General features: G+C 44.5%; 1 protein-coding gene across 6 annotated transcripts in view; it reads left to right on the forward strand.

The window, feature by feature from the left end:
• The first annotated feature begins 22,876 nt into the window (after positions 1-22,876).
• Positions 22,877-25,617, forward strand: part of UBE2Q2 (ubiquitin conjugating enzyme E2 Q2) — a 50,971-nt gene continuing 48,230 nt past the window's right edge. For all 6 annotated transcript variants that reach the window (XR_015183824.1, XR_015183825.1, XM_086471409.1 and 3 more), the window contains exon 1: positions 22,877-23,096. Coding sequence is in view for 4 of the 6 variants with exons in the window: in XM_086471409.1 (XP_086327535.1) it covers positions 22,911-23,096 (186 nt within the window). In the remaining 2 variants the exon portion in view is untranslated. The remainder of the gene's footprint in view (positions 23,097-25,617) is intronic.

Raw genomic sequence — 25,617 nt, forward strand, 5'->3', positions numbered from 1 at the left:
CCAGAAGGTGACAGTTGACATGAAGCTTTCCATACCTGTGACACAGAGCTTCTGCCAGCAGGTGCCAAGGGCTTCCCTATGTGCAAAAGACCAGGAAAGTGCTGGGACAGAGCCCTTCTGCCAAGGGAAAGCCACTTGAATCACCAACCCAGATACCCAGCTGCTATGTGTGGATCAGTAGTGGTACTGGAAAAAACCTAATGCTTTGTCCCTTCTTTCTGTCCATTTGACTAGGCCCAAAATAGTCAAAGTTAAGTTCTCAGTTTCCTCCCCCAGCACTGATATTTAGAAAACTGCGAACTATTTCCAGCTGAAATTTCCACTGGTAATGTCACTGTCAGAGTTCGTGCCAGTTCCACTGTCCAGCGCTAGGGGCAGCTCAAAGTCTGTAAAAAAAAAAATAAATAAAAATAATTTTAAAAAATCTATATTGTAATGTCATAGGACTGAGAGACCAGACTCAGAATGGTCAAACAGAAGCCCAAGAACTGTGTGACTTTAGTTATTCTGTTATTCTAGCTTGTTGATGTTGCCATGTAAATAAGTGACTCTCGGGGTTTATTCTGCAGCAAACAGTAAAACTGCAAAGAGCACCAAATTTGGGACATAATCTGTTATTTTACTGTGTAATAGAAAAGCAGTATTTAGGACTGTGGCTGTTCAGCAGGCAGTGTACAGCACTGTGTAATGAGGTTAGGTTTAGTTGTATTAAAGACTTCTGAGTTATTGACATACATTGATTAATATTTATATCACGTATCTCCTTTTTGTAATAATACCATAGCTAAGACTGTAGAAGGGAATGGTAGGACAGAGCAGGAGAAAAGAGAACAAAGAAATAGAGAAGGGAGAAAGAACAAGGACTGAATGAACGCAAGTGAGGGAAAAAAAATGCCAGACACCACACTCCTTGTTGTAGGGGTGTTGCTTGAACACATCTTAGGGCTGTGCTTAATGAACCCATGGTGGGAGGGTCTCTGAGGTCTTGAAAGATATTTTGTTCTTTTCTAATAGAGAAAGCTTTCAAAGTGGAAGAAAATTACTAAAAATCCAAACACAGTAACTGGCAGGTCCGGCTGTAGCAGCTGTATCTTAATTTGAGACGGACTAAATCCTCCTTTTGGTAATCAGACTACTCTAAGTTTAGAGTACTTCATCATCCTCCACTGGCTGTTTTGTCTGTCTTACTGATGGAGAATCTGTCATCTGATTAGTGAAAGGTCACAGTTTCATAATTTTTGAACTGAGATCTTCAGTTAAAAAAAAAAAATCATTAAACCTACTGTACCTGGGCCTTTCGTGACTAACCTGAGGCTTGTTGCCCTACTGTCTTCTCCATCCCATGGCCAGTCTTATATTCAGATCTAATTTTCTTTTCTGGTGACTAGTCCCTGCTTGCTCAGGGCTGTTATTAATCAGCTACGTGTGTGAGATTTGGGACATATTTATATTTACCTGGTTTGGGATCAGACCCTTGTTCATATTTCCCAGTACTGGCCTCTGCAGTCTGAGAGGGGTATTTTTGGTGGGGATTTTTTTAAGTGCTGTTCTCTGTTGCCCTGTTTTCTTTTTTTATCCAGAAGGTATTGATTATCTGCTTCCTAGTAGGAATGCCACTAGTTAGCACCAACATCCTCCCTCTGTTTTCACATCCTAGACTGCTCCATATTTCTAACGACCCCTCATCACAATAAGTATTTTTCTCTAACATGTATCCGCTTATCCAAAGGCATTGATAAGTTATCTCCCTGTTTTTAGTCCTCCTTTTTTCTGCAAGAATTTTTCCTTCCTTCCTTTTTAAGAAGTTGAAAACAAAAATCCTGTGAGGTAACTTGGAAACTGGATCATTCCCTCCATCAAGCCTCCAGTATTTTAGTTAGATCATTTCAGTGACTATGCTGTCTATCCTTTATCCACAGCAGTGTGTGTCATGGTAGTTGTCTGCCTCTTCTTAAGTGAATTTAATGACTGTAATGTGTGCTCTTATTTGCTTTTAGACATTCAGATAAGCAATCTTACTTATCATGAATTCTGTCCTTGACATGTCCTTCTGACAGTACTCCTTGGGCCTCAGTAGCCTAATGTTGTGGACAGTCTTGCAGAATAGCTCAGCTCTGCTTTCCTGTTTTCTATTGTACTGCAGTTGTGTCTAGAAACCACACCTGTGATGATCTTGAATGTATTTATTGTAAGAAGCTGCCCTGGTTCTGCAGAGCTGGCAATCTAAATAAATGAGACAGATGACAGCTGAAAATGAAACGAGGGCACCAGCAGGCTGTGTGACTTGCTTGGCCTTGTGTGGCTGTTGTGAGGCCTCACATGCAGGGCCTGTGACAAAGCTGGGAAAATAATCCAGTTGTCTGGGTCCTTGTCTCTTTGGCACATCTTCTAGACCAGACAGTCTCCCAAAGTGTCAGGTAGTCAAACCTTACAAATAGTCTAACAGTGCAGTGTGGCTGTAAATCAAAACAGTAAAAACAGTTATCAGCCCATGAAAAATTATCAGGAATAAGTGTATAATCTGTAGATTATTTGTGTCTTAAATAGGATTACTAGGGGTTTATACTGGCTTCTTTCAAGGGTAGCGGTGATTGAGAAATTGTGGAAATCGCAGCAGTGATGCATCTACTTCTGTAAAGTACAAGATCATTCCCAGAGGGAGTGGTTTCTGAGAAGGCAGCATTAAAGTTCCAGAAAGATGCCTGTGGCAATGAAATAGCCTGTCTGGGGATCAGCTACACTGCTCCTGTTAATTGGTAGGGTCTCAGCAAGAATGTTCTTTGACCAAAGTAGGAAACACTCAGATCATCATTCACTTTATGCTCCCAACTCTGTACCCGGCTATGCAGGGCAAAAGCAGGCATGAAGAAGGACAGCTGGGAAAAGCAAAATCCACAAAAAGATAGAACGGCTGCTTTTAGAATGGAGAACCTGAGGAGGTTTCTATTTCTGTCAGCTTTCCCTCTGCCCAGTTTACACATAAGGCTCAAAGTCTTGGTTTTATGAGAGTTTGCATAATATCGACTGTATACTCCAGATACTGCATTATTTATAATCACCTACATTCCTACCCCTAGAGACGTGCTTTGAGATCATCTGCTGTGAAGATTAATTTGCAAAATATCCATTTTTACAATGCTAACTAAGACATAGCCAGCACCTGATAAGGAATTATGAGTTAAACTACTAGAGTGTTTTTTCCTTTGTTCTTAGTACGGTAGGGGAAAGGGTACTACGGTATGGAAACCAGAGAAAGATGGCCAGAAAGAACTACTACATTGCTTTGGAGACAGTTTTTCTGGATATTCAGAAGTGTTTTGTTAATGCGCTAAGACACAATACCTATCTTAAATCTGGTTAAAAGGCGTTTTGTTACCTTCCCATTGATTTGGTGTGCTATAAACCAGATCTAATGTCGAACTAAGCATTTGAAAATAAGTACTTATCAAAGGCTGTGATCAAGGCACGAGACAACTGGATTTAAGGTATTGTTACCTTGATACTGTGATAAGAGGGGATGGGCCCAGTGCAAACGGCAAGGATGCACTCTTGTGGCGAAGAGGTGCTATACAGGGAATAGATGGAGTTGAAATCACGTTCTGGTTTTTAGGAAATTGAATGCTTTCACACTCAAATAAGATGAAGAGATTATCAGCTACCAGAGAATTTTCACTGCAGCATCAATATATTGTATTAGTACTCAGGTCGCTGGAATTTGTGTTTGCTCTTCTGGAGGGTGCATTTGTACTTCTGCTTTTCTGCACTTCTTAGAGGCAAGTGCTATTCAGCATGCCTTGGTATTTTCACCCCTTGTCAAATATTCATAGCTGCCTCCCAGCCAACTGTTTCTCTGTATGACTTACAGGAGGGGAAGCTGTCGAAGGGCAACAATCGGTGGAGACATAGCCAGCTGTCTCCCTGAGGCATGCTGCATGCTTTGGTGAGCCTTGCAAACCATGAAACTCTGTCCCTGCTGCCTTTTCTATGCAGACAATAGAAAAAACCCAAAGCTGAGGCTGTGCAGGATTGTCTCCTGCCCCTGCCTTAAAATACTTTCAAGGTGTATCAGGGAGAGTGCCAGGAGAAGATGGCATGGGAAATGGCTGGTGGCCAACACAACTGTGAAGTATTAATGTTAACCACTGAGCAGCAAAATCAGAGCTGAGGTGGGGGAAACCTCATGACTCAGAACTGGCCAAGAAGAACCACAGGTTGATTGTAGTGAGCCACTGAGGGCTCTGAGCCTGTTTTTAAAGGTGCTTAGGTGCCTGCTGATATGGATGGAGTTTTGAACCTCCCCAGAGAACCTACCTGGAGACTGTGTTCGGTCTTTCTTCTTGGTCTTTGTTCCTCCTCTGTAGCTCACAGCTGATCATATGCTTTTTTTTCTCCCACTCATTACCTACCTTGTGTGTTCAGAGAGGTTCTTTTTTAACTGTTTGCTAGTGTGTGATTGAAAAGTCTTTAGCATGAGTCTCCCACCTCATCTCTGTCATTTAGGGGCCCTGTGCTACAAATGCACATCTGTTACAACAGTTTCCTTGTGGAGGAAGACAGGAGTGTTTGCATGCTACTTATGTAAGGTAGTACTGCCAAAAAACATTTGAAATGATGTGTAGTTAGGTCATTGGCAGAGTGTTTTCCAAGCATTTCTTACCACATATTGTGAAGAAGCTGTAGTCAATTGACAGCTAGATCAGTAATGCAAAAGGTTAATCTCAAACAAATGTTAAGTGCATTGTAGCAGTCTGCCAAGCAGTTGGTTTGATTATGAGTGTGACAGATGGATCCCAGGTACCAAAGCCAACATCTGAAGTACAGAGGAAAACATAGTCTGTAACACTGCCTTACTTGTCATTTAATCTCCATCTGAAGATAAGTGGCTCTGCCTAGCTTCCAAGAGACCCAAAGCTACCCTCACAAAGTTACTCAGAGCAGGACTTTCCAGGACATGCAATCAGGAAGCATCATCCCAAAGTGTCAGATGAGTTGAGAATGATCCAATGCAGCCAGTACAGAGGAGGGAGCTTCCAGCAGTTGTTGGATTTGTTCCTCCATGAACCTGGGCACTCTTTTACCTGTGTGGCCCGCAGTGTTCGTGTGCACAACCAAGTGATAGTGAATACAAGGGTCTGGGCTGTGACTAACACTGAGGTCGTTTGAATCTCTATGGATGGATAAAGGGCCCAGAAGCAGTAGAAGTGCCACTGGAGGTTGAGTAACTAACTGAAGCAGGTGATATTGAAGATCACAGTTTGACAGATAATGTGGCGCATTCATACAAAGCCCTTCTTATTTTGAGCATTTAATGTATTAGCATACATAAGATAGGCACATAGGGTTGATCAGGACAGATTTGAGCAGTTTCCAGGATTCCTAGTTGAAAATGGTTTGGGAAAAGTGAAATAAATGGAATGTTAAAAATGGGAAGAAGTCATGGATAACTGAGTGTCACTGCTTCTCCAACCTGTGAGGTTTTCCCCTGGGAAAACGTGGCAGTTTAATCAAATGGAACAGATTAGCTTTGGAACCTTAATGCGAACAAATTTTCTTTTTACAACATTAAGTTGTAACCATTGCTAATGGTTCTGCACTGGAAGCTGTACATCAAACTGTGTCCTGTGCTGTACTCAGATGGTAAAATGCTTCACCACAGCTCTGTGTGGCTATAATACAAAATTAATTCCCTGGTCAACTTAAGTCTGAGCCAAAGCAAATGTTGGCAAACAGATGAAGGCTGTATGAACCTCAGGAACACATAAAGATTTCCAGATGCTTTTTCAGAATATAAAGGATGTTAGTAATTATATAGAAATACCATATGGTTTTCCCAAGATACTGAGCAGGAAAATTGGTATAATTTAAATTAATAAAGTAGTTGTCTAGAAATAGTACTCTTTGCCTGAACTTTATAGTTCAGTTTAATTCAAGAATTATTACCTGAACTAACACATCAGCTTGGTAGGAGAAGAAAAGAACCATGGCAACTCATAGGGAATTATCTTTGAAGGTCTAGATTCTTGGTCTCCTCTGGATGAATACTGACCCATAGTAGCTGCAGTGATTTAATAATAATGCTCCAGTTCACCTGATTGTCAGTGGCTTCTTGTGTGGAGATACCTGCCAAAGAGCATAGTGTTTGCACAGCCTTCTGAGAACCAATCATGATGTCTTGAGAATATTAAGAATTGTTTTCTCCTCTCCTCCCCCCAAAGATTTTCAAATGTTATTTCCTTTTTGTTTTTCAGAATTTCAGAACATGTCAAATTTCCAGAGCAAACTGGATTTGGAGAACAAAAATATCCCTTTAATTAACCAGCTAAATCCACTACTGACCATGTCTCCCATTGAATGGGCACCTTCCCTGCTTACAAGGCCAGCCTCAGCCCGGGGGGAGCTGCTGAGTGGCTGGGAGACAGGGTCCCGCTATGGCTCACTCGGCTGCAGCCAGCAGGCCACAGCTGATTTTCTTTCCTCTCCCGCCACCTTCTGGTCAGCTCTTTGGGATTAACTATACCTGGGTCTGAGAGATCCTTCTAAACCTTCCCTGGTCTGCTACCCACAGGTGAATCAAGATGATAAGGTGTTCTTGCTTGGTGACAGTATTACCGTGGTCTTTCCTGTTGCTTTCCCCTGGCTTGTGATGAACAGCAAACACGTGACACAGATGGCACTTGCTTATGAGTAAGTGTGTTGAAGAAAGCTGTATTAAACATCAAGTCTGCTCACAGAAGTCACAGAAAATACTATGAGCTCCATCCCTATCTAGATGGAAGCACTAAATGTGCTGGATAGTCTCCTTCTTGAGGCAGGCTTTTCTGTAAATGGTGACAAATATTAGCAGCAAGTTGTTTAACAAGGTAATTTCTTCATCATTGCTCACACCAAAGTGCTATGTATTGTCCTGTGACTCAGCTCTCAGTCGCAGCCTGTTTGATTAGACTGGTGTCTAGAGGAGCATCTTGAGCTGCTGGGAGAGAAAAGTTGAAAGTAGGTGCCCCTCTTTGGAGGGGTGTAGATCTTACTTTTGAGGACTGAAGCCCACAATTCCTTAAACCAACAAAAGCAGAACTGAAGATCTGTGATTAGTAGAGCTAATTATCGATTACTGGGAGGAAAAAAAAACCCCAGAGTTCTGGGTTTTGTGTCTTAATAATTACAGGATTTTTTTCCATCCTAAAAAGAATAATATGTTACCCAACTTTATGTTTCTAAAAATGTAAGTAAGTACTAAGCAGAAATTATGTTGATCACTGACTAGTTATGCTCATTTCATCAGTGTATCCATGCATCATTTAATCAACATGGATAAAATTGTGTTTCCACAGCTGATTCTGAAATTGCCAGAGACAGTGGTAGTTTGAGAACTTGTGCTCTTCTGTTACAGAAAAAGACTATGTCTTTTACAGCTAAATAGGGACAGTAAATTTGAAATACAATCACTTTTCAAAAAAAGTTAGAGGAATTCTTGGCACTACATATCCTGCTGCCCCTGCTGCTTTAAGTGGTTTACAATCACATTTTCCTTTCTTTTTTTAAAAGTTTTCCTCTTCTGTGTGGTATGTGAAAAACCCACACAAACAACAGGGGAAACAGCAAAACTCTGCAAAATGCTGTCAGGCACACAGGGCAAACTAACTGAAACAGAAAACAGGCAATTATTTTTAGGCAATACATGTTGTGATAGGAGCCAAAAGGATTGACAGATGTGTGATTTTTAAAACAAGATGACACTATCCCCATCACAGATGAGGTTCTACTTCTTGATGAAAGGTGGAGTTTAAATGCTGCTTCTCACTGCACCATGGCTGATGTGGTCCACTGGAAATTTCAAAACATCAGAGAGTGATGCAGCTTCCACAAAGTCTTTGTTTGGAAGATGAAGCTATCTTTGGCTCACTTCCCTGGATGGTGACTGTAAGGCAGAGTTCTACAGCTGAAGTATTGTAGAATTCACTGCCTCTGGGGACACCGCCACCCTTTCAAAGTGGCCCTTGTGCTTCTCATGGACCACAAAGCCTTTGTAAACAACTTCCAAAGGGATTTCAAAACAAACAAACCCTGGTGCTGACCGCGTGGGCCAGATGATAGCTGGGTCTGTAGTGCTACTGGGTCTCTTTGAGCTGCACCAGGACCAACAGGAATGGGGGGTGCTATGGAGGCCAGAGGCATCAACCAGTCAAAGCCAGTCCAGAATGCTCAGTGCTGTATCCCTGTCACCAACTGCTCCCCTGCAGCTGCACCTGGCAGTGAGGAACTGCTGCAGGGTTTATTCAGGAACACTCTGCCTCTGGGATCTGGGTGAGCCTCCTTATCTGAAGAAAGCAGAAGAGACATTGGGCCTGAGCTGCAGCTCTGCAGCTTACGAATTTTCTTATGAAGGTACCATCCTGGTATCCTGGTGTGAAGAAAACTTCAGAAATGTGAGTTCAGAATATGTTTTCTCAGCTAGGTCCCATCTGATCTGTCTTAGCTGCAAAAAACAAATTAGAAATTCAGACAGGTGGGGACACCTCAAAAAATGCATGCTATTTTGTCTCCCAAAAGGATTTTGACAAGTTAGTGCAAGCTATGCAACCTGCTACCATCTCTGTCTGGTCTTTGAGGCACAACTCAAAATGAACTTATTAAAGGGTTGTGTTTCAGCATGGGAAACAGAGTTGGCTTTTTGCATTTCTAGTGGCACCACCAGCAGCAGATAGCAATGAACAAGCGAAAAGCTCTGTTTAGGTCAAGAAGAATTCACTGCCTAGCCCCCATAATAGGCAATAAGCATGTGATGAGTACTTTTAAGTGTGAAAAAATATCTCTCTGTAGCTCCTCTAATGCATATACAGCACCCAGCATTATTGCTTGGTACGTGGCTGCCTGGAGTTGACTTTCAGAGGAGACTCAGTAGTTACATTTTGGGCTGTGAAGTTCTCATGTAATGCTGTAGGCATCAGGTAGGAGTGATCACTTTTGCATGGGTATCTGCAGCTGCTAGAAAACCTGTATCTCCAGAATGCAGCATTTGCATGAAATCAAAGTGTCGGATTCGAAAAGGAGATTTGTGGATGACTAAGTCTGAAGTTCAAGCATTTGCTTCATAGATGGTTAACAAAGCTTTTAAAAGGCTTTGCAGTTTTAGTTGGGGTTTTTAATTGGAGCCAATGACAAAAGCTCCAAACGCTCTGAGAAGTGTGTGCAGGCTTGGCTTCTACACAGTTCTTCCCCTGAAGCAGGGCAGGGAGAGGATGACCTGAGAGAATTGTTTCTCCTGTTTGCACAGTAAAGTTAGACATTCAGAGAGATTTTGTGTGGCTCCTGGGAGTGTTTCTAATCTATCCCAGAAAACAGGGCAGGAACCTGATGACTGTAGCTACAGCCTCACCCTTTAAACAAGATTGCTGCCCTGGGAGCTGCACAGTGGTTTGCACCTGCAGGAGAGTGAGTGGGGGCAATGCCACCGAAAAAGAAACCAGGGACACTAGAGACCCGGTTGGTATTAAATGATGGCCTGCAGCTTGGCATGGTGGCAAAATAGGCCCTTTTGATTGTGTTACTGAGGCTATTGCGAGAGATGCTGTTCTGGCTGCTGCTGAACTGAAGTAAGAGCTTACTGTCTTTGGCTACCCTTCTCCCATCCCTCATGGTGCTCTGCCAGTGCAACTGCGCATATAGTTGCTCCCTAACCTAGTTCTGTCAGAATGAGGCAGGTTAACTTAAGTATTTTTTTACATGGGAAAAGTAGCCTCCAGGCCAGGCTCCCTCGCTCAACTTCTATTACAGTAATAGCGTGCGACATTCATATTATGCTCTGCTCAAGTGTGTGTGATCAGCTTCTGATTGGACTTAATGCCTCTGTAAATAAAAGAAACAGAACAAAAAGCATGAGATTTTATAAGCACAGGGAGTCCCTCAGAAATCTGGCCAGTTCCTGGAAGAGTTAACTCATTTAGAAACCTTTTAGTAGGCCATATTGATTACATGGATGTGTTCGGAGCAGCTGTGGATATTGCAGTAACAATGAACTGAGGCAGTTTATCAGCGCATCAGTTATTTTACTGGTATAAGAAGGAGCTTTAATTGGACTAATGATGATGGGCTTAATCTTATGTTGAAGCTATCTGGCTATCACAAAATTATCTCTCAGTGAGCTCATCTGTTTTGCAAGAAGAAACTCATAATCTCATAGGATAGAAGATGTGCTGGATATTTATAGCCACTGATTTTATTTGTAGGGAATATCAAGACTTCACAAGCGCAGTGGCACTAATCTCCTTGGTAAAGCGTTTATCCTAACCTAAAGGGAGCTGTTTGCTACAAAGCCAGCCATGTACTTAAAAGGGCCATTGAACAAATTTGCAACACTGGCTCTCATTTGCCTGTAAAAGCGGCAGGTGAATCGGTGTGTCCTGAATGCATAGCAGCCCAAGAGCCAGACTGCTCTCTGAAAATGAGACCGTGAGACAGAGGAGATAATATTCCTACCCAAAATGGCTGCAACTAGCTGAGATGAATGTAGGCAACAGCATATGAGCAGCTGAGAATGCACTGCAGCCTTCTGGGTGCTGGAGGTCTGCAGGTGTGGGTTTAATAGTTCTCGATTAAAAAGCAGGCTGCTGTTACTACACCAAGGACAGTGAGAGTATTTACTTCTTCTTGGTATTTCCTACCCTGCTCCAAACTAGCTAGTCCAGGGTAGCTTTTAGTACTAAGTAGATTGTATTTGCTGCTGGCACCTGCTCCTAAGGGGTGAAAATATCTTTCTGGTTATGTTTGTAGAGATCATTGGGTGAGGACTGTGAAGCTAGCTGGAAGACATGTCCAAGACATAAAACATGCTCGCAGCTGAGCTAAATGGAGAATGAGTTAATTGGAAAGCAAGGGTAGTGTGGAGTTTCTGCAGTCTTCAAACATCACTGCTGGGATGGAGGAAGGATACTCTGGAAGTGAGACCTGCTTGTACTAGAGTTTTGTTAGCAATTTTACAGGTACTCAAGGCTTCAACAGGATTTGGAGTCAACCCCATAGGTTGTGGGTGCAGGGAACAGCGCCAGGGCTGTGAGGGCTCTAAAGTGAGGGAGCCTGGGCTTGCAGCACGTGTGCTGCCACTCTCTGCCTGGCTCTTGTTTTCTTGCATTGCAGCTGCAGTATCCCTCAGCTATCAGCAAGCTCCTGGGCTGCAGCTATGCCTGAAAGGATAGTGCAGCCCTGAGTCTGAACTCAATTTTTCTCCTTGGAATCTGCAGGAATAAAGAGGGGAACAGTGTCCTTCACTCACTTTCAGCCTGGTCTGCTGAGGCCTTCCCCTTCTGGTTGTAGTGATTCCAGTGATTCCACAGAGACATGCAGATTTGTACACAAGGTGCATAAAGGATAAACTAGGGCCATGTCAGTTGAAAAGGACAGATGTAACAGTGTTACTTTAAATCATAATCCTTCATGTAATATCACACGTAGTTGTCATAGAAACCATGGCATCACTAAGACTTATAGCTTTTGATCCAGCAAAACAGTTGAGCATTTGCTTTTAATATAAAGTATTGCTTAAATCCCAGTTATTTTCTATGGCACTGCTTGTGTGCCTAGAATAAAGGCTACGCTTTAACATTCTCCTAGACGAGAGCAATGTGGCCCAGTAAAACCTTCTGGTTGCTCTAGTTAAGCCAAAGAGCATGCGTGTTTCACAGTCATAAAAACTAAAGAACAGGAATGGTCTAAAGAGAGTCCAAACAGAACTTTTTGAAAAGAATATGTTGGAAATTGAATGCTTGATTAGGTCACATCGCTGTTTCTCCTTCTGCAACCTGAAAAGGCATTAGGATAATGCTATTCGTAATTCCTTCCAGTACCTAGGACACTGGACATCTTTTAATTCTATTGATTGTATGTAAAGAATTTTTTTTTTAACTGACTGTAGGAAATATAGAAGTTTGATCAAGGTTTCAGTCTAACACAAGCATGCATGCTCCCAAATTAAGTACCTATTTTAATATAGCTGCTCACATGGTATTTTGTATTTTTTTTCTTTAAAGACTCAGTTTCTGGATTAAGTATTTAAGAATTGATGTTTTCATTTTAAGGTATGTTTTAGCACTCGAAGTGCCTGGGAAAAGCATGAAAATATCCCTATGTCTCCAAGAAAATAAACAAAACTGGAGACAAATTAATAAAACTCTGTATGTATTTTAGTTCAAAGATCTGGGGCTTTTAAAACATCTTTTAGTTGGGTCTATGATTTATGGTTCTTTGACTAGGTGTCAATGTGGAATATTCGGTTCCTGTGGCAAACACATTTGGAAGATAATATGTAATATTTCAGTCATTTATGTCAACTATAGTCTTTTGTTCCTCAGATCATAGTACAAACAAAATACTTGGGGTACCTGTTTAGTGAGTAAATGTTGCCCTCAGATAGGGCCTCATTCAAAGCTTGCTGGACTTGGTGGGCAGGCATCCACTGGAGCTCAATGGGATGTTTATTAGAATTGGACAGGTGGTTTGGTCTATATATTCCCAGTTTATAATTCATATTTGTTGTTCCCATGCGTTGTATGGAGTTGCTGGTATTGCTCTGGCTGGCCAGTTTGGGTAACAAAACAGCGAGAAGCATGAATTCAGCCGCACCAGGTCCATAAAAAGTTAATGCTTTGACTAATTTCAGCAGTTGATAATGACCTACTCACAACTGTTAACAGCTATTCTAGAAAGTTGCACATTCACATCCAGTCTGTATTTGTGCCAAGGAGACTTGTTCTGCAGATCTTCAGTAGGTGAAGGTGGTAGTAACTCCACAGTGAATTCAGTGCATTCATGATGCTTTCTGTCAGCGAAAAACAGTAAGAACCCAAAGGCATAAGCTTTTGTAGAAATGAAAGCAAAAGGTTAATAAATGTGGCTGGGTCACAATTCACTTCCAATCCAGAGAATACTTGTGGACAAGTTTTCCTGCTATTTACTAGCTCCGACAGCTGGTAAATCCCTGTGTGTTTCTAAAAGCTCTTCTTGTAAAAAGTTAGAATTTTGTGACTGGAAAGAGGGTTTGAAAATGTTACTGGCTAATCTACTTGCCTGGAAAGGAAGGTATAAGCCTTTGTATAACTGCAAAGGTAAATCAGTGAGTATGCTATTGATTTTGCTGATTCTAGAGTGCCTGGACAAAAAGACAGTCTCATCTGTAAAAACATTTTATTAAATAGCATGATTATCATGAAGAATTAATAGGAATTTATGGTCAGCCATATTCACTCACAAGGCCAACAGCCACATAGGGGGATAGTTCCCCAGATTAATTGTGTTACTTTATACATTCAGTTAAGTTAAGCCCAGGTCAGCTGTCAAGAAGCTGAGAATGAGACAGGGAAAGGGAACAGTAAACCACTTTTCTCTCTTATACTTGTGAGACTTGTGTTCAGTTTTGACATAGCTCATCTGAGTCTCACTGTTTCAGTCACTCATGACTGTCCTGAATGCTTGAAAACAATTTCAGAGCACAGAAAAGGGCCACTGCCTGCTTTTATTGGTATCTCTTATCTTCAGGGTTGTTGACATTACAGGGTCTTTTGTTCTCCTCTCAAGCACACAAACTATTAAAACCTGCCCGCCTCGGTGGGTCTGTACCTGCTTCTCCTCCCAGTCCGTGCAGTCGGGCAGGCCACCCGAAGGGCACCGCCTGGCCCGGCAGAGCCCTGGAGCCGCAGGGACCGAAGTCCCTTTGGGGAACACTTGTTTCCAGTCCTCTTCCTGCAGCAAAATCGCTCGGCGCTAGGTGGTAGTGTGTGCTCGCTGAAAAATGCCGGGTTTGCTAACGGGACCTGGCGGAGAGCCTCGCTCAGCCCAGCCTCGTCAGGGCTGTTAGGGCTGTCGGGAGAGCAGCAGAAATTAAAACTGCGTTCCCAGTGTGACAAGACTTTGAAACATCTGGGCCGCAGGAGGTTTCTAAGCAGTATCTAATGAATATTTCTTTCTCACAGCTCACCTTAGCCAGCTTGCCTTGCCACCATGAAATCACAGCCTTTTCCCTTGGCATTCCCCATCGTGCCCACCTTGGGGCCACCCTTGTCCCCTCCTTGGTGGCCACTCTTGGCAGCTCTTCTGAACTATGATATAGCTTCATCAGTAATTTCTAGAAAGTCCCTTACGTCATTGTGGCAGGAAGCTTTGGGCTAACATTCAGGTTGTGTTTTCTTCTTCTTCCTGGTTTAATTTCATTTTTCTTGCTTAAATCCCCAGCTTCCTCCATATATCCATGCTAAATAATCCCTTTCTTTACTTAGTGCTCACAGCCTGCAGATATTTGGAGCCAGAACACAAGTGCAGGGCTGTGCAACTGCCTGTACTGTTGGTTATATGATAAGACCATGTGCTAATGCAGTGATGGTGTGGTAAAGATCCTTTAACTCTTTCCCTCCAGCCGTGTTCCTCTCCTCCTGCCCCTGTGGGAAGGTAGCATATCCCTATTTCACTACCCTTTAGCTAAAGTGTTTGTATGACACTGGTTCTTCAAGCCAGATAAATCTTCCTCAGCCAGGCAGGGAACAAGTTAAGACTCTTGCCTAGAGAAAAAAATCACCCTGGTGAGCATACTGCCACGCTCTGCATTCCTATAGGTGTCACACAGATGCTGTGTTGTTCTGAGGCTGCTCTGTGTTGTGCCTTGAACTAAAGTGAGTATGAGTGAGATCTAGGATCGGGGAGGGGGGGGATAAAGGAGGATCCTAATGGACGCTTGCTGCATCTGAGAAGCTAGCTCGTGTTTAGTGGTTTTAAGTCCCACTTCAGAAATCTGTCCTCAGAGTCCCACACTTTGCTCCAATTTTTGATTATTTGCCAAGATCACAGTTGCAGTTTTCTAGGTGCAGTTTTACCTCCTGTGGTTATCAAGGAGCTTTCCTTTATGGAATGATACTGGCAAACACCATGTAACGTTATACTGACCTTGCTCTTTGCTGCTTCTTGTTGGATTGTTTAAATTTGGTAGAAACATACAGCAAAATATTACGTTCCACAAATTTTCTAAAAATCAGTGACTAACTAGAGGAAAGAAACTGTTCCTCTTTTTGGAAATACTGATAAGACCCCCTGTCCACAAACCAGAGCTCATCTGTGCATACATAGAATATACTGGACAAAAATTGGACTCTTATCTAAAAAACCATTTTCTTAAATAGGCAGATTGAAGTAAAGAATACAATAGAGTATACCAGGCAGGATAGATTCTGAAACCAGCCACAGCATCTGCTCTGTCTTTCCTAGCCAAAACAGGTGGTGGATGTGGGTGGAAATATGGAGAATCCTGTGGAAAGTAAGAAGTGTGGAGATATGGGAAGGAACTGGGAAAGGGTGAGGGGGTTTATAGCATGAGACAAGTGAGATGCAGTGTGACAGTGTTATAAAAATGTAATCTATAGGAAAGCAGGATTCATTAGGCTTGTGGCTTATAAATCAAGGAGTTGGTTTGGTTTTTTTACTGTTTCTGATTTTTCTGCACCTCTTGGAATCATTTCCTTGTCCTTATTCAAAATGCCTCTCTGTGTCATCTGATAATTTCATCAATCACAGTCTCTTCTAGATCACTATGAAAGTCTTGACCTCAACTCTAACTCAGCATTACTATGATCCATTTTAAACATGTTAAGTACCTTTCCCTGCTCAGTAATTTGTTAAGGTTGTTTTTTTTTCTCCTTGTTCGCAATTGTTAAGCCAGTTCTCAAGCTCTGTAGGTGCTGTTATGTCAAAAGATATGTGAACTAATGTTTTATCCAGACTTATGCGATTTAGTCTTTCAAAAAAGTAACTAATGACGGGACAAGAGGTAACAGCCTCAAGCTGTGCCAGGGGAGATTCAGATTGGACATTAGGAAAAATTTCATTACTTAAAGAGTGGTCAGACTTTGGAACAGGCTGCCCAGGGAGGTGGTGGTGTCACCATCCCTGAAGGTGTTCAAAAGATGTATAGATGTGGTGCTTAGGGACATGGTTTTGTGGTGGGCTTGGCAGTGTTAGGATAATGGTTGGACCTGATGATCTTAAAGGTCTTTTCCAACCAAAATGATTCTAAATGTTAGTTAAAGACGAGAATGTTGCTTCTGCTACTTCCCTTTACTTACTGATGTTGTAAACCTATAGGAGGTTCCCTCCGTTATAAACTCCAGGGCAAATATAACTGCTTGTGAGTCTGTTATCCTTAATCTGTTTTAGTGGCTTTTTTGTACTTAGAATTTGTTTCTAGCAGGAAAATCCAGCTTTTCTGAGGTTTACTCTTGCATTTGATTCTCTGAGACTGCTGTTTTCTGTGGCTTTTTCTCAGGCAACTCTTTACACTTTGAGTCATCTTTATAATGGAAAAAATGTCTTATCTTTTCTGTCCTCCTTTCACCCATAAAGATACATGGGTTAGTTTTCCGGATGTCCTTCACCATTTTTTTTCCCAGTGCTGTACATACCAAGCTTGATATTGTGTGTTTGATATTTAAAAGTTACTAGATACAGAGTATGTAAAAAAACCAAACAAACAAAAACAAAACAAAAAAACCCAAAACAACAACCAAAAAAAAAAAAAACCAAAAAAACCCACCAAAAAACCCATCCCGTATCAGAGCTTGGTAGATCTTGACTTGTAGTCTATGGACCCCTGTGACCTCCATCAGAGAATGGCTGGAAATCACTGTTCTAGCTCACTAATATTTTAATTCCTGTGAGTACTCTGTGATCTTGGTAAAGCATAGCTGGTCCTGTTGTGGTGATAGCGAGAAAAAGCTGCTTATGATGTACACTAGGGAGCAACTTAAGATCTGAGATTAACAGATTTCCATAAAACCTTCAGCAGCAGTTCAAATAGATATGGCACCTCTCATACTGCTTCTCCAGGGACTGCCAGCCCTGAGCCTCCTTCCACTCCTCTGTTCCACGTTCCCTTCTCAGCATAGAGGGATGGAAAACACCTGAAGTGTGGGCTCTGACAGCTGCAATGATACCTTGCCTGCTCCCCTCGAGCAAAGAGGGTGTTAGGACAGGATGGGGCATGGCTAGACACAGTGGAGTTGTGACTGTTTCAGTCTGCAACAAGGCTGTGAACAGGACTGCTGTAGAACTGACCCCAGACTCAGGGTGTCTTTCCTCTTCTCAGACAGCTGAGCACTGTTGTCAAACAGCAGAAGCAGGACAAATCCCAGCACTGACAGAAGCTCACTCTCTAACTGATAAAATCTCTTCCAAGTCTGGGTCAGAAATTAAGCTGAGTTACTGCAGTGCTAGACCATGATTGGGTTCTAAGACTGTGTGTACACCCTGTTCTGCAGTAACACTACCTCCCCAAATCTGACTTTCCCCACATGTGAAATGAGGCTGCATCCTATGCCTATTTTGGTGTGATGCTGGTAGGACTGGTGTTTGTGCAGCACTTCTGTTGAGGGTTTGAACAGGGAGAGTACTGTCACAGGTACTGCTTTGCTCCCCAAAATCTAAACTTGTCTACAAAAAGTACCGAGAGTAAATGAGAAGCCCTGGATGGGTATGGTTGTTGAGATGCATTTGATTTATGTTTTCCAGGCTGAGTGACATGGTGATGTCTGGCTGCACTTGCAGAATCTGAAACAATAACTCTGACCTGCCCAGTTTAGCCCAGTGCCTGCCAACTCAGATGCTCTGTGCTGATATTTTAAATGTAGACAAAGTTAACTATTTCACTGCCTATCAAAATAAGAAAAAATAAAGAGGATGAAGGAGCTGCATATTCAGCTGTGATTAAGATTGCATCTCAGCACTGTGAGTGCTTGACCTGGGGATCTGCCCATTTCCCTGTCTCCCCTTCCAGCCAGAAATGTATTTAGCAGGACTGAGCCTGGCATCTGACCCCTGCTCCTGTACCATCCCTTTTAAGCTTCTGTGGTGGCAACGGAAGATAAGCTTGCTGAGCCCTATAAGGCTGATGACTCTGTGTGTATCCCAAGGAAGGGGTGCAAGTCCTAGAGATCCAGGGGAGGTGTGTTACCATGCTCCGAATGTGCACCATGCAGCTACATCTTCCCTCACCCAGCCGGGTTTGGAAAAATGATATCACATTTTCTTTTTTTCTCTCTAGCTTGTTCTGTTATTGTATTAAGTGGTATGGCTCGGATATGGCTGCTTCATTCCTTATTGCTTTCATAGACGTGCTTTTCATCTGTTTTTAAGAAGCTATGCGAGCCATAAAGGAGAACACTAGGCGTATTCCCTCACTGTGCATTTTGAAGTATGCACAAGGAGTTTGGTTTCTGATGTGTTTGTACAGTGGATTCTAATCCCCATCTGCAGCATTGCAAGACTGTGATTAATACAGCTTTGCTTTCCTGTGGCACCTTTCTGCTAATAAATTAAATCCCACAACTTTCATATGGAACAAAAACATATCATTAACCTTGCTTTGCAGACACTATTCAGCTTTTGACTGTTCTGAAACATACACTGTTCAGCAATATATATAAATATAGCCAGAACCACAGAAATAGTAATGAAATCTTCACCAGAAGGTTATTGCTATTTCTCATCTAGGATTACAAATCCTCTTCAGTGGCTGCACAAAAACACCCTAAAGAAGGGACCTATTTGACGTAGTTGCTGACGGCCACAGGGATGGACTCAGAGGAACTGTCACTGAAAACTAGTCTCTGACCACTCTGGGTAAAGCCATGCTACTCTTTTTTTTTTTTTTTTTTTTTTTTGTATTAAACTCACGGCCATAGTGTTTGAGTGCCTGTGGACACCTCCTTGAGCCCTATCCCCAAACATCTGAGCATCAGTGTCACTCTCTGTTCAAAGCTGCTCTAGGATGGGTTTGCTTTGAAATGCCATTCCTTAACTGTCAAAGCCTTTAAGAGTAGAATAGGTATATGTCCACTGCATGCCATGCTGCTTGAAACTGCATTGCCCAGCCATTTCATCAGCTTTTATGCACTGATGTATGTGGGTTTTTTTTTTAAAATGCTTTGAAAGTGACTTCATTATTGAAGCAATGACTGTGAGCTCGCAAGTTGATGTGAAAGCCTGGCTTTGGTAAGCAAACCAGCTTGGACAGTATTTTGGAAAAGCAGGATCCTCTTGAATCTTTCTGCCTTTGCCCAAGGTTTCAGGTAAGGTTCCTGCCTTATCCTTTTTATGGGTATCAGGTATTATTTGTCTTTTCTAGTTTCAGGTTCTGCTGCTACCTGTGAGAAAGTTTAAGTGTCTGTCCTACCCCAGGATCAGCTAATATCAATCTGTATCATCCATCGCTAAAACCAGTTTACACTTCCTCACATCTCCTTAACTTTCTCCTTTTTCTTTCTCATTCTGCTGAGGTTCAGATCTGGGCTTTTCTTATTTCTGAAATGGCAGTTCCTTCTTTGGTGCCTGCCATTTCTTTCAGGAAAGTGACATCAGAATTAAACAGAAAGACACTTTCTGAGGGCTAGGCTGTGAACAAGAGTAGTGAGGTGAAAAAACAAAACCATAAACTGTTCTCAGAAAAACAAATCTGTCCTTTACTAGGCACAAATGCTCAACTTGAACGTACAGGAGCTTCACTCAGGAGTAAAGCTGGAAATACAGTAGAGCTGGAAAAGGCATTCACAGGAAGAAAGAGACTAATATGAACTCAAATTCATCTGTGCTCTTTTCTTTAAGCCCCAAACAATTCTTGCTTTCATCAAAACCCATCCATCCTACATCTTTGTTCGCTTCCTTCTTAACACAGCTCATCCTGAACTCATCTTTCCTTCAGTTCCCTTTGCCCCTTGCTGCTGGCTTTCTGTCTTTCCAAGAGCATGCCTAGCTGATATGTTGGAGACAGAACTGGCAGTAAATGCTAATGGGAAACAAAACTTTGGTCTAAACTGTTCGCCTCCTTTTTTCTTCCAAGTTCTACCCAAGAAAGCAATGAGAAATCTGTTTTTTCTGAGCATTTCAGTTGAAGACTCTTATAAAACTTATTCAGTTTAAATGAAAGAGTAGGAAAAGAAACAAAGAAGGTTATGAAGGTATGTTACTTTCACAACAGAGAGGTTCAGCTCATGTTCAGATTCCTGGAAGAGGAAATCTAGCTGTATGATAGATAAAGAGAGGTTCCCATGATGTTGAGGATGTACATGCAGGAAGAAAGGTAGGAAAAAATGGTGCTTACCAGCAATATAGATGAAGGGAACTTAAGAGCATCTGTAATTACTAGAGTCTGATACAGTGTTCCTGAGGGTCTTTACCAGGATTAATTTCCTTTAGTACCCAGAGATGTCTGGTCTTCCCCTGTACGCATTCATTTTGGTCTTTAGGGAGACTCAGGATTTCCCAAGTCGTCTTGTGACTGGTGTGAGATTCATGTCAACGTCCCATGGCAAGTCCCTGAAGGAAGAAACAGAAATGAGTCAGACGTGATGAACAACTCTTTATACCTCTGAAGCAGCCTCTGTATGCCAGAGAGCAAGGCAGCCTCAATGTATTCTCAAGGTCTTATCACTGAAATGAATTCACAGGCAATGTCACAGCTTGCACAATGCCTACTAAACACAGAGAAGTGCAACAGAATTCAGAGGAGTGGTGGCTGTGCAGCTGCATGTTGATTCTTGAAGCCTGCAATGAAAAAGGCAGAATGAAGGAGCTGGGGAAAGTTCTAGACCAGACTTAAACAATATATGGCTTGCAGGACACACCTGGCTGATTTAAGCAATTTTGTTTAGTCTGCCAGACTATCAGAAGACACCATGATGTTTGGATCACTGGGTGCCTGAGAGAGGTTCTCATGCCTTCCACCAGCTTGCCAGCTAGTGCAGGCGAGGCATCCCCCCCAGCCAGCACACATGCACCTCTCAGCTGCCAAAAAAAGTGGGGTGTCACAGTCAAGGGAGAGGTAGAGAAAAGGGCAGGCAGATGAGAAGACAAGGAGGATAGAAGACCAGAGGTAGAGATATAGAGGCAGTTCTGGTGAGGTATGATGAAAGGTGCAGTTTGAACTTGCTAAGCCTACCCCCCTGCCTGCTGCAGTGAGGTTTTCTAGGCCAAAATCCTACCATATGAGGGAGATAGGGCTGAGTCACCAAATTCATGCCTCTGCTGTTTCACGCGCCACGCCATGTAACGCCTGACAAAGCCTGATTTGTTTAGTTTTGTCTCTGGTGTTCCCACAGGAAGGCTCTTCCACCTCCTCCCTATCTAATAGGTATGGTCATAATTTTGTGCTGGTTACTTGTAGCTGTTTTGCCCTTTTACTTCGATCTTCCCTTATCTCTCAAAGGTTTTCACCTTGCTTGTTGATGCATCGACAAACAACAGTCATATCTACTCTATCTTCACTTTGCAGGCCATGCAGTCTGAGCCAACACACAGTTCAACCCCTCTAGGAAAGCTAAGTTGCACACACTGTATGGTAGGAGTCTTTCAAATCGCACCTGAAAAAACGAGGTCTTTCAACTCTGTGGACTTTCTGGTATCTTTCCTTCAGCATGTTTAACCAGTGTCAATCCTTCCTGGCTTCTTTTGTAGTGAAGTGTGTTCTTTGCAGCTGTCTTTGCTGGAAGGATAAGAGATTTCAAGCCCACAAATCAGTAAGACTTCCATATGCTTGGAGTTGGGCATGTGCATAACTGTTTTTCTGGATCAAGATTAGAGTTCTCACTACTTGACAAGATTCAGTTTGTTATTTGTGAAGCACTGCTGGTTTCTCTGAAATTAAAGGTTTATATAAAATATCAATGCAAGAAAAAAAAAGGCAATTCCCCATTCCAGGTTTGTATGTGTGCATCTATGTACTGCATTAATTAAAATCTGGCTAGGAAACAAGGAAGATGCTCTGCAATGATACTACTTGTGTAAAAGTAATCTCTCTATGCCCTGTCAGAGCTGACCCTTATTCCCAAAGAGCTGTCAACTGGCAATAGACAAAACCAAGATGGCAAGGGACGAATAAAGGTGCAGAGACAATATTTCCAGTGCCAGGAAGTGATAAAGAGAGGCAGTACCTCTTGATCCTTGAATGTAGTGAGTATTCACTTTACTCTGCTTTCATTCTTCGCGGTGCTTTTTCAGGGGGTAAAGTGTTGTACAGACAATTGCAGAGGAACTTACATACACCAACTAGCAGGTTTTTTTGGCCTCTCTGTTGCTGCTTTCAAGCCTGCAACGACTGATACCTGGTTTTATCTGTATTGATCTGTCAGAAATGTCGGGACAGGAATTCCTGATTTGTGTTGGCTGACCTCTAGGAGGACTGGAGGACGGGCAGGACTCGGAGATGACAAGGGCAACCCCAAGCTGCAAGTTTTTTCAGCAAAATAAAAGTGCGGTGAGCAGGAAGACCGCGCGCCCTTCCGCAGGGCTGAGCACTAGGGGAGAAAGAGAAGCATGGGTAAGCGGTCCCCGCGGTTCGGCACCGGGCTGCTGCGAGCAGGGGCCCGGAGGCGCAGAAGGCCGGGGCAGAGCCCTCGGGCCAGCCTGGCGGCGCCCGCGGCGGGCGGGCAGCGGGGGCCGCTGCGGAGGCGGTCGCGGCGCTGACCGAGGGCGCTGGGTCGGGCGCGGGGAGGCGGGGGGCGGCCCCGGGGGAGGAGCAGGGCCCGGCCCAGCCCTGCTGCGTGTGTCCCGGGAGCGGGGCCGGCCTAGCGGGAGGAGGGCAGGGCGGGGGCGGGGCGGCTGGCGGGCCTGGCCCAGCCCGCCGGGGAGGAAGGGGAAGGGAAGGGGGAGCAGGCTGCGCTATTGCCCTTTTAAGCGAGCGAGTGGGTGCAGGAGGCTGGTACAAAGGGAGCTGCCGCCGCGCTCGCCGTCCCCCCGCCGGCTGGGGCTGCCCCGGCCCCCCCGCCCTCCCGCCATCTTCCGCCCCGCAGGCGCGGCCGGGGCCAGGGTCGGGCCGGGCCGAGCCGAGGCGGAGGGAGGCGGCGGCAGAGCGGGCAAGGCGGCGCAGGCCCGGGCCCGGAGATGAGGCCAGGATGTCGGTGTCAGGGCTCAAGGCCGAGCTGAAGTTCCTCGAGTCCATCTTTGACAAGGACCACGAGCGCTTCCGCATCGTCTCCTGGAAGCTGGACGAGCTCCACTGCCAGTTCGTGCTCCTGCCGCCGCCGCCGGGCTCCAGCCCGCAGCCGCCGCCGCCGCTCACCATCCACTGCAACATCACGGTGCGGGGGCCGAGCGGGGCCGGGGGCGGCGGGGGAGGGCCGCGGCACGGCCCGCCCTCGCCATTGTCTGCGGGGCGCGGGGAGAGGGCGCAGCCCCGCCGCGGGGGTGACTCAGCACCGGGGGGACCGGGGCCTCCGTCCGCCGCGGGGGCCGGGCCCGGGGGGCTGTCGGGGCGCCTGGGCCCGCTTCCACCCCGAGGCTCTGTGTTTCCTCCCGCACCGTCTGCGCTGCGACCGTAACAAAAGTTAGGGAGCGGGCGACCCGGCCTCTTCTCCCCGCCGTGGCAGGGGCCCGGCAGCCCCTCTGGGGGGCTCCTCCGAGGAAGCCACGGCGGCGGGTGCGGGGCAAGGACGCGGGCCGCTGCGCCGCCTGCTTCGGGGTCGGGAGCCGCCAGCCGGAACAAAGGGCGGCCGGCCTGGGGCAGAGGGGAGAGAGCTCCCGGGCCAGCTCCCCGCTGCGGGGCCGCCCCCCGGGACAGTGGAAGGGCGATGGGGAGGGGAGAGGGGCCCTCCCTGCCTCCTCCGTCCCTGCGTGTCTGGGCAGGGCACGAGGAGCGTTTTCTCCCTGCCCCAGAGGTGGGAGCCCGGGAGGGAGGTCGGGGGCGAGCGCTTTACTGAGTGCGCCACACCGCCGCGGCCTGGAGCCGGGCGGCCCGCCCTGACCCGGGCGGGGAAACGCCGCACGGGCGGGCCTGGGTGGCGGCCGGGCCTTCCCCCCGCGGGGGTCAGCCCCTGAGGCTCGGCGGGGCGGCCGCTCCGGGGTCCCCGGCGGTAGGAAGGACGGGGAAACTTTCTATTCTTGCCGTCGTGGAGAGATGAAGCAGTACTTGTAGTTTTCTGCCGAACAGTTGTTTTATCATAGCGGTGGTATTTAAACTTGTGAAAGGAGTATAAGCAGTCTTGTCGGATGTTTTGAGATTTCTTATTTCTGTGTGTGTTTTGTTTTTTTTTTTTTCCCGCCCTTAAGTTCGTGGGGGCTTGTTTGTTTTAAACGAGCAGGAGGGAAGTGAAATGAAATGTTCAGTATTGTGTGCCACGGTAAAACTCCTCTGTCTTTTTAAAAGTTTGGGTCCTAAACTTGCCGAAGGAGTTGAATATATTGGTGTCAGCGACTTATGTACGGCAAAGTGCTGGAGGTTCATTTTTATTGTACAGGTTGTAGTTATAAATGAATTTAAATGCCTTATCAAGATTCAGCTTAAGAGTAGAGTATTGAAAAAATTTAACTGGGTGAAAATAGGGTTAGTACATTTGGGTTTGAGAAAGATAATCTCTAGAGCTTTTTTGTCTTTTGCCTGTAAAAGGATGAAAGTTTCAAGCAGATAGGGTGGAGGAAGAAACATGCATAAGTGTAAATATTTGAGTACTGAAAGATGAAAATGTGCATGCAAACCAGACAAATTAATGATATTGATTGGATCCTTACTTGCCTTAAAGTAACTTCATTAAATTAAATGAGACTTGTTAAGAGGATCTTTCAGGTTTCACAGGTAATTGTCATGAGAAGTCAATTTTGTGGTCGTGAGACATGTTTATTTTACTGGACACTTGTATATACCTGTAAGATGTTTTCTATGGTAAAATAAGCAAGATGCTTTGGTGTTCTGGTTTTTTAGACATGACCTATCAGGTGATGAATTGTGTGACTGCCTTTAAATATTTTTTTATTCAGTAGAGAGTATTTCAGTGCTGAGACGTCTGGCTGTTTCTTTACACGCAACATGATCTATTTGATAAGTCTTTCCCTAGAGTAAAATAAAAGGCCTGATGATTGTGTACCCTCAGTTGCCAGTTGAATTTGATGGGTTATTTCTTCTTTGTCAAGTAACAGTGTCACGGGTTGAGGCTGGGCCAGCCACTAACGAATGACAGACGCACTCTCTTAACCCCTCACCCTTCCCAAAAGGGAAAAGGAGAGAGAACAAGGGAGAGAGACTTTACGGTTTGGAAAAGAAAACTAAAACAGCTTTAATGAAACAATAACAGTAAAAGATAATAATAAGAATAAGGAAATAATAAAATACATACAAATAGATACAAACCAAATACTGAACCTGACTCCCCCCACCCTGATGATGGTACCTCATGACCGACACTGCAGGACTGGCACCGGGGCAGTCCCAGGCTGGACTCGGCAGCAAACGGGAACTGAATACAGGAGCTGGACTCAGGTACTGGATTCAGGGACGCACGACCGGGATCGAAGATAGGAGAACAGACAGAGGAGTCCTCAGATGTTGACCATCGAAGAAGAGAGGTTGACCCTCATGATCCTTCAGTTTTATATTGAACATGACATACGTGGGATGGAATGCTCTGTTGGTCAGGTTTGGGTCACCTCTCCGGTTCGCTTCTCCCTGCACGTGCAACCTTTTATGTGCTTGTGACCCTTTTCACTCACAGCACCCCGACATGGAGCACAAGATTTAGCAGTGACCTTGGTCACTATGAGAACAAGTCTAAGCAAGGGCCTCTCTGCATACCGTTCCTTGGTACTAACTATAAACATCAGGCCTTATCA

The sequence above is a fragment of the Leptosomus discolor genome, chromosome 11 (assembly GCF_034619465.1).
Source record: "Leptosomus discolor isolate bLepDis1 chromosome 11, bLepDis1.hap2, whole genome shotgun sequence".
Taxonomy (NCBI): Eukaryota; Metazoa; Chordata; class Aves; order Leptosomiformes; family Leptosomidae; genus Leptosomus; species Leptosomus discolor.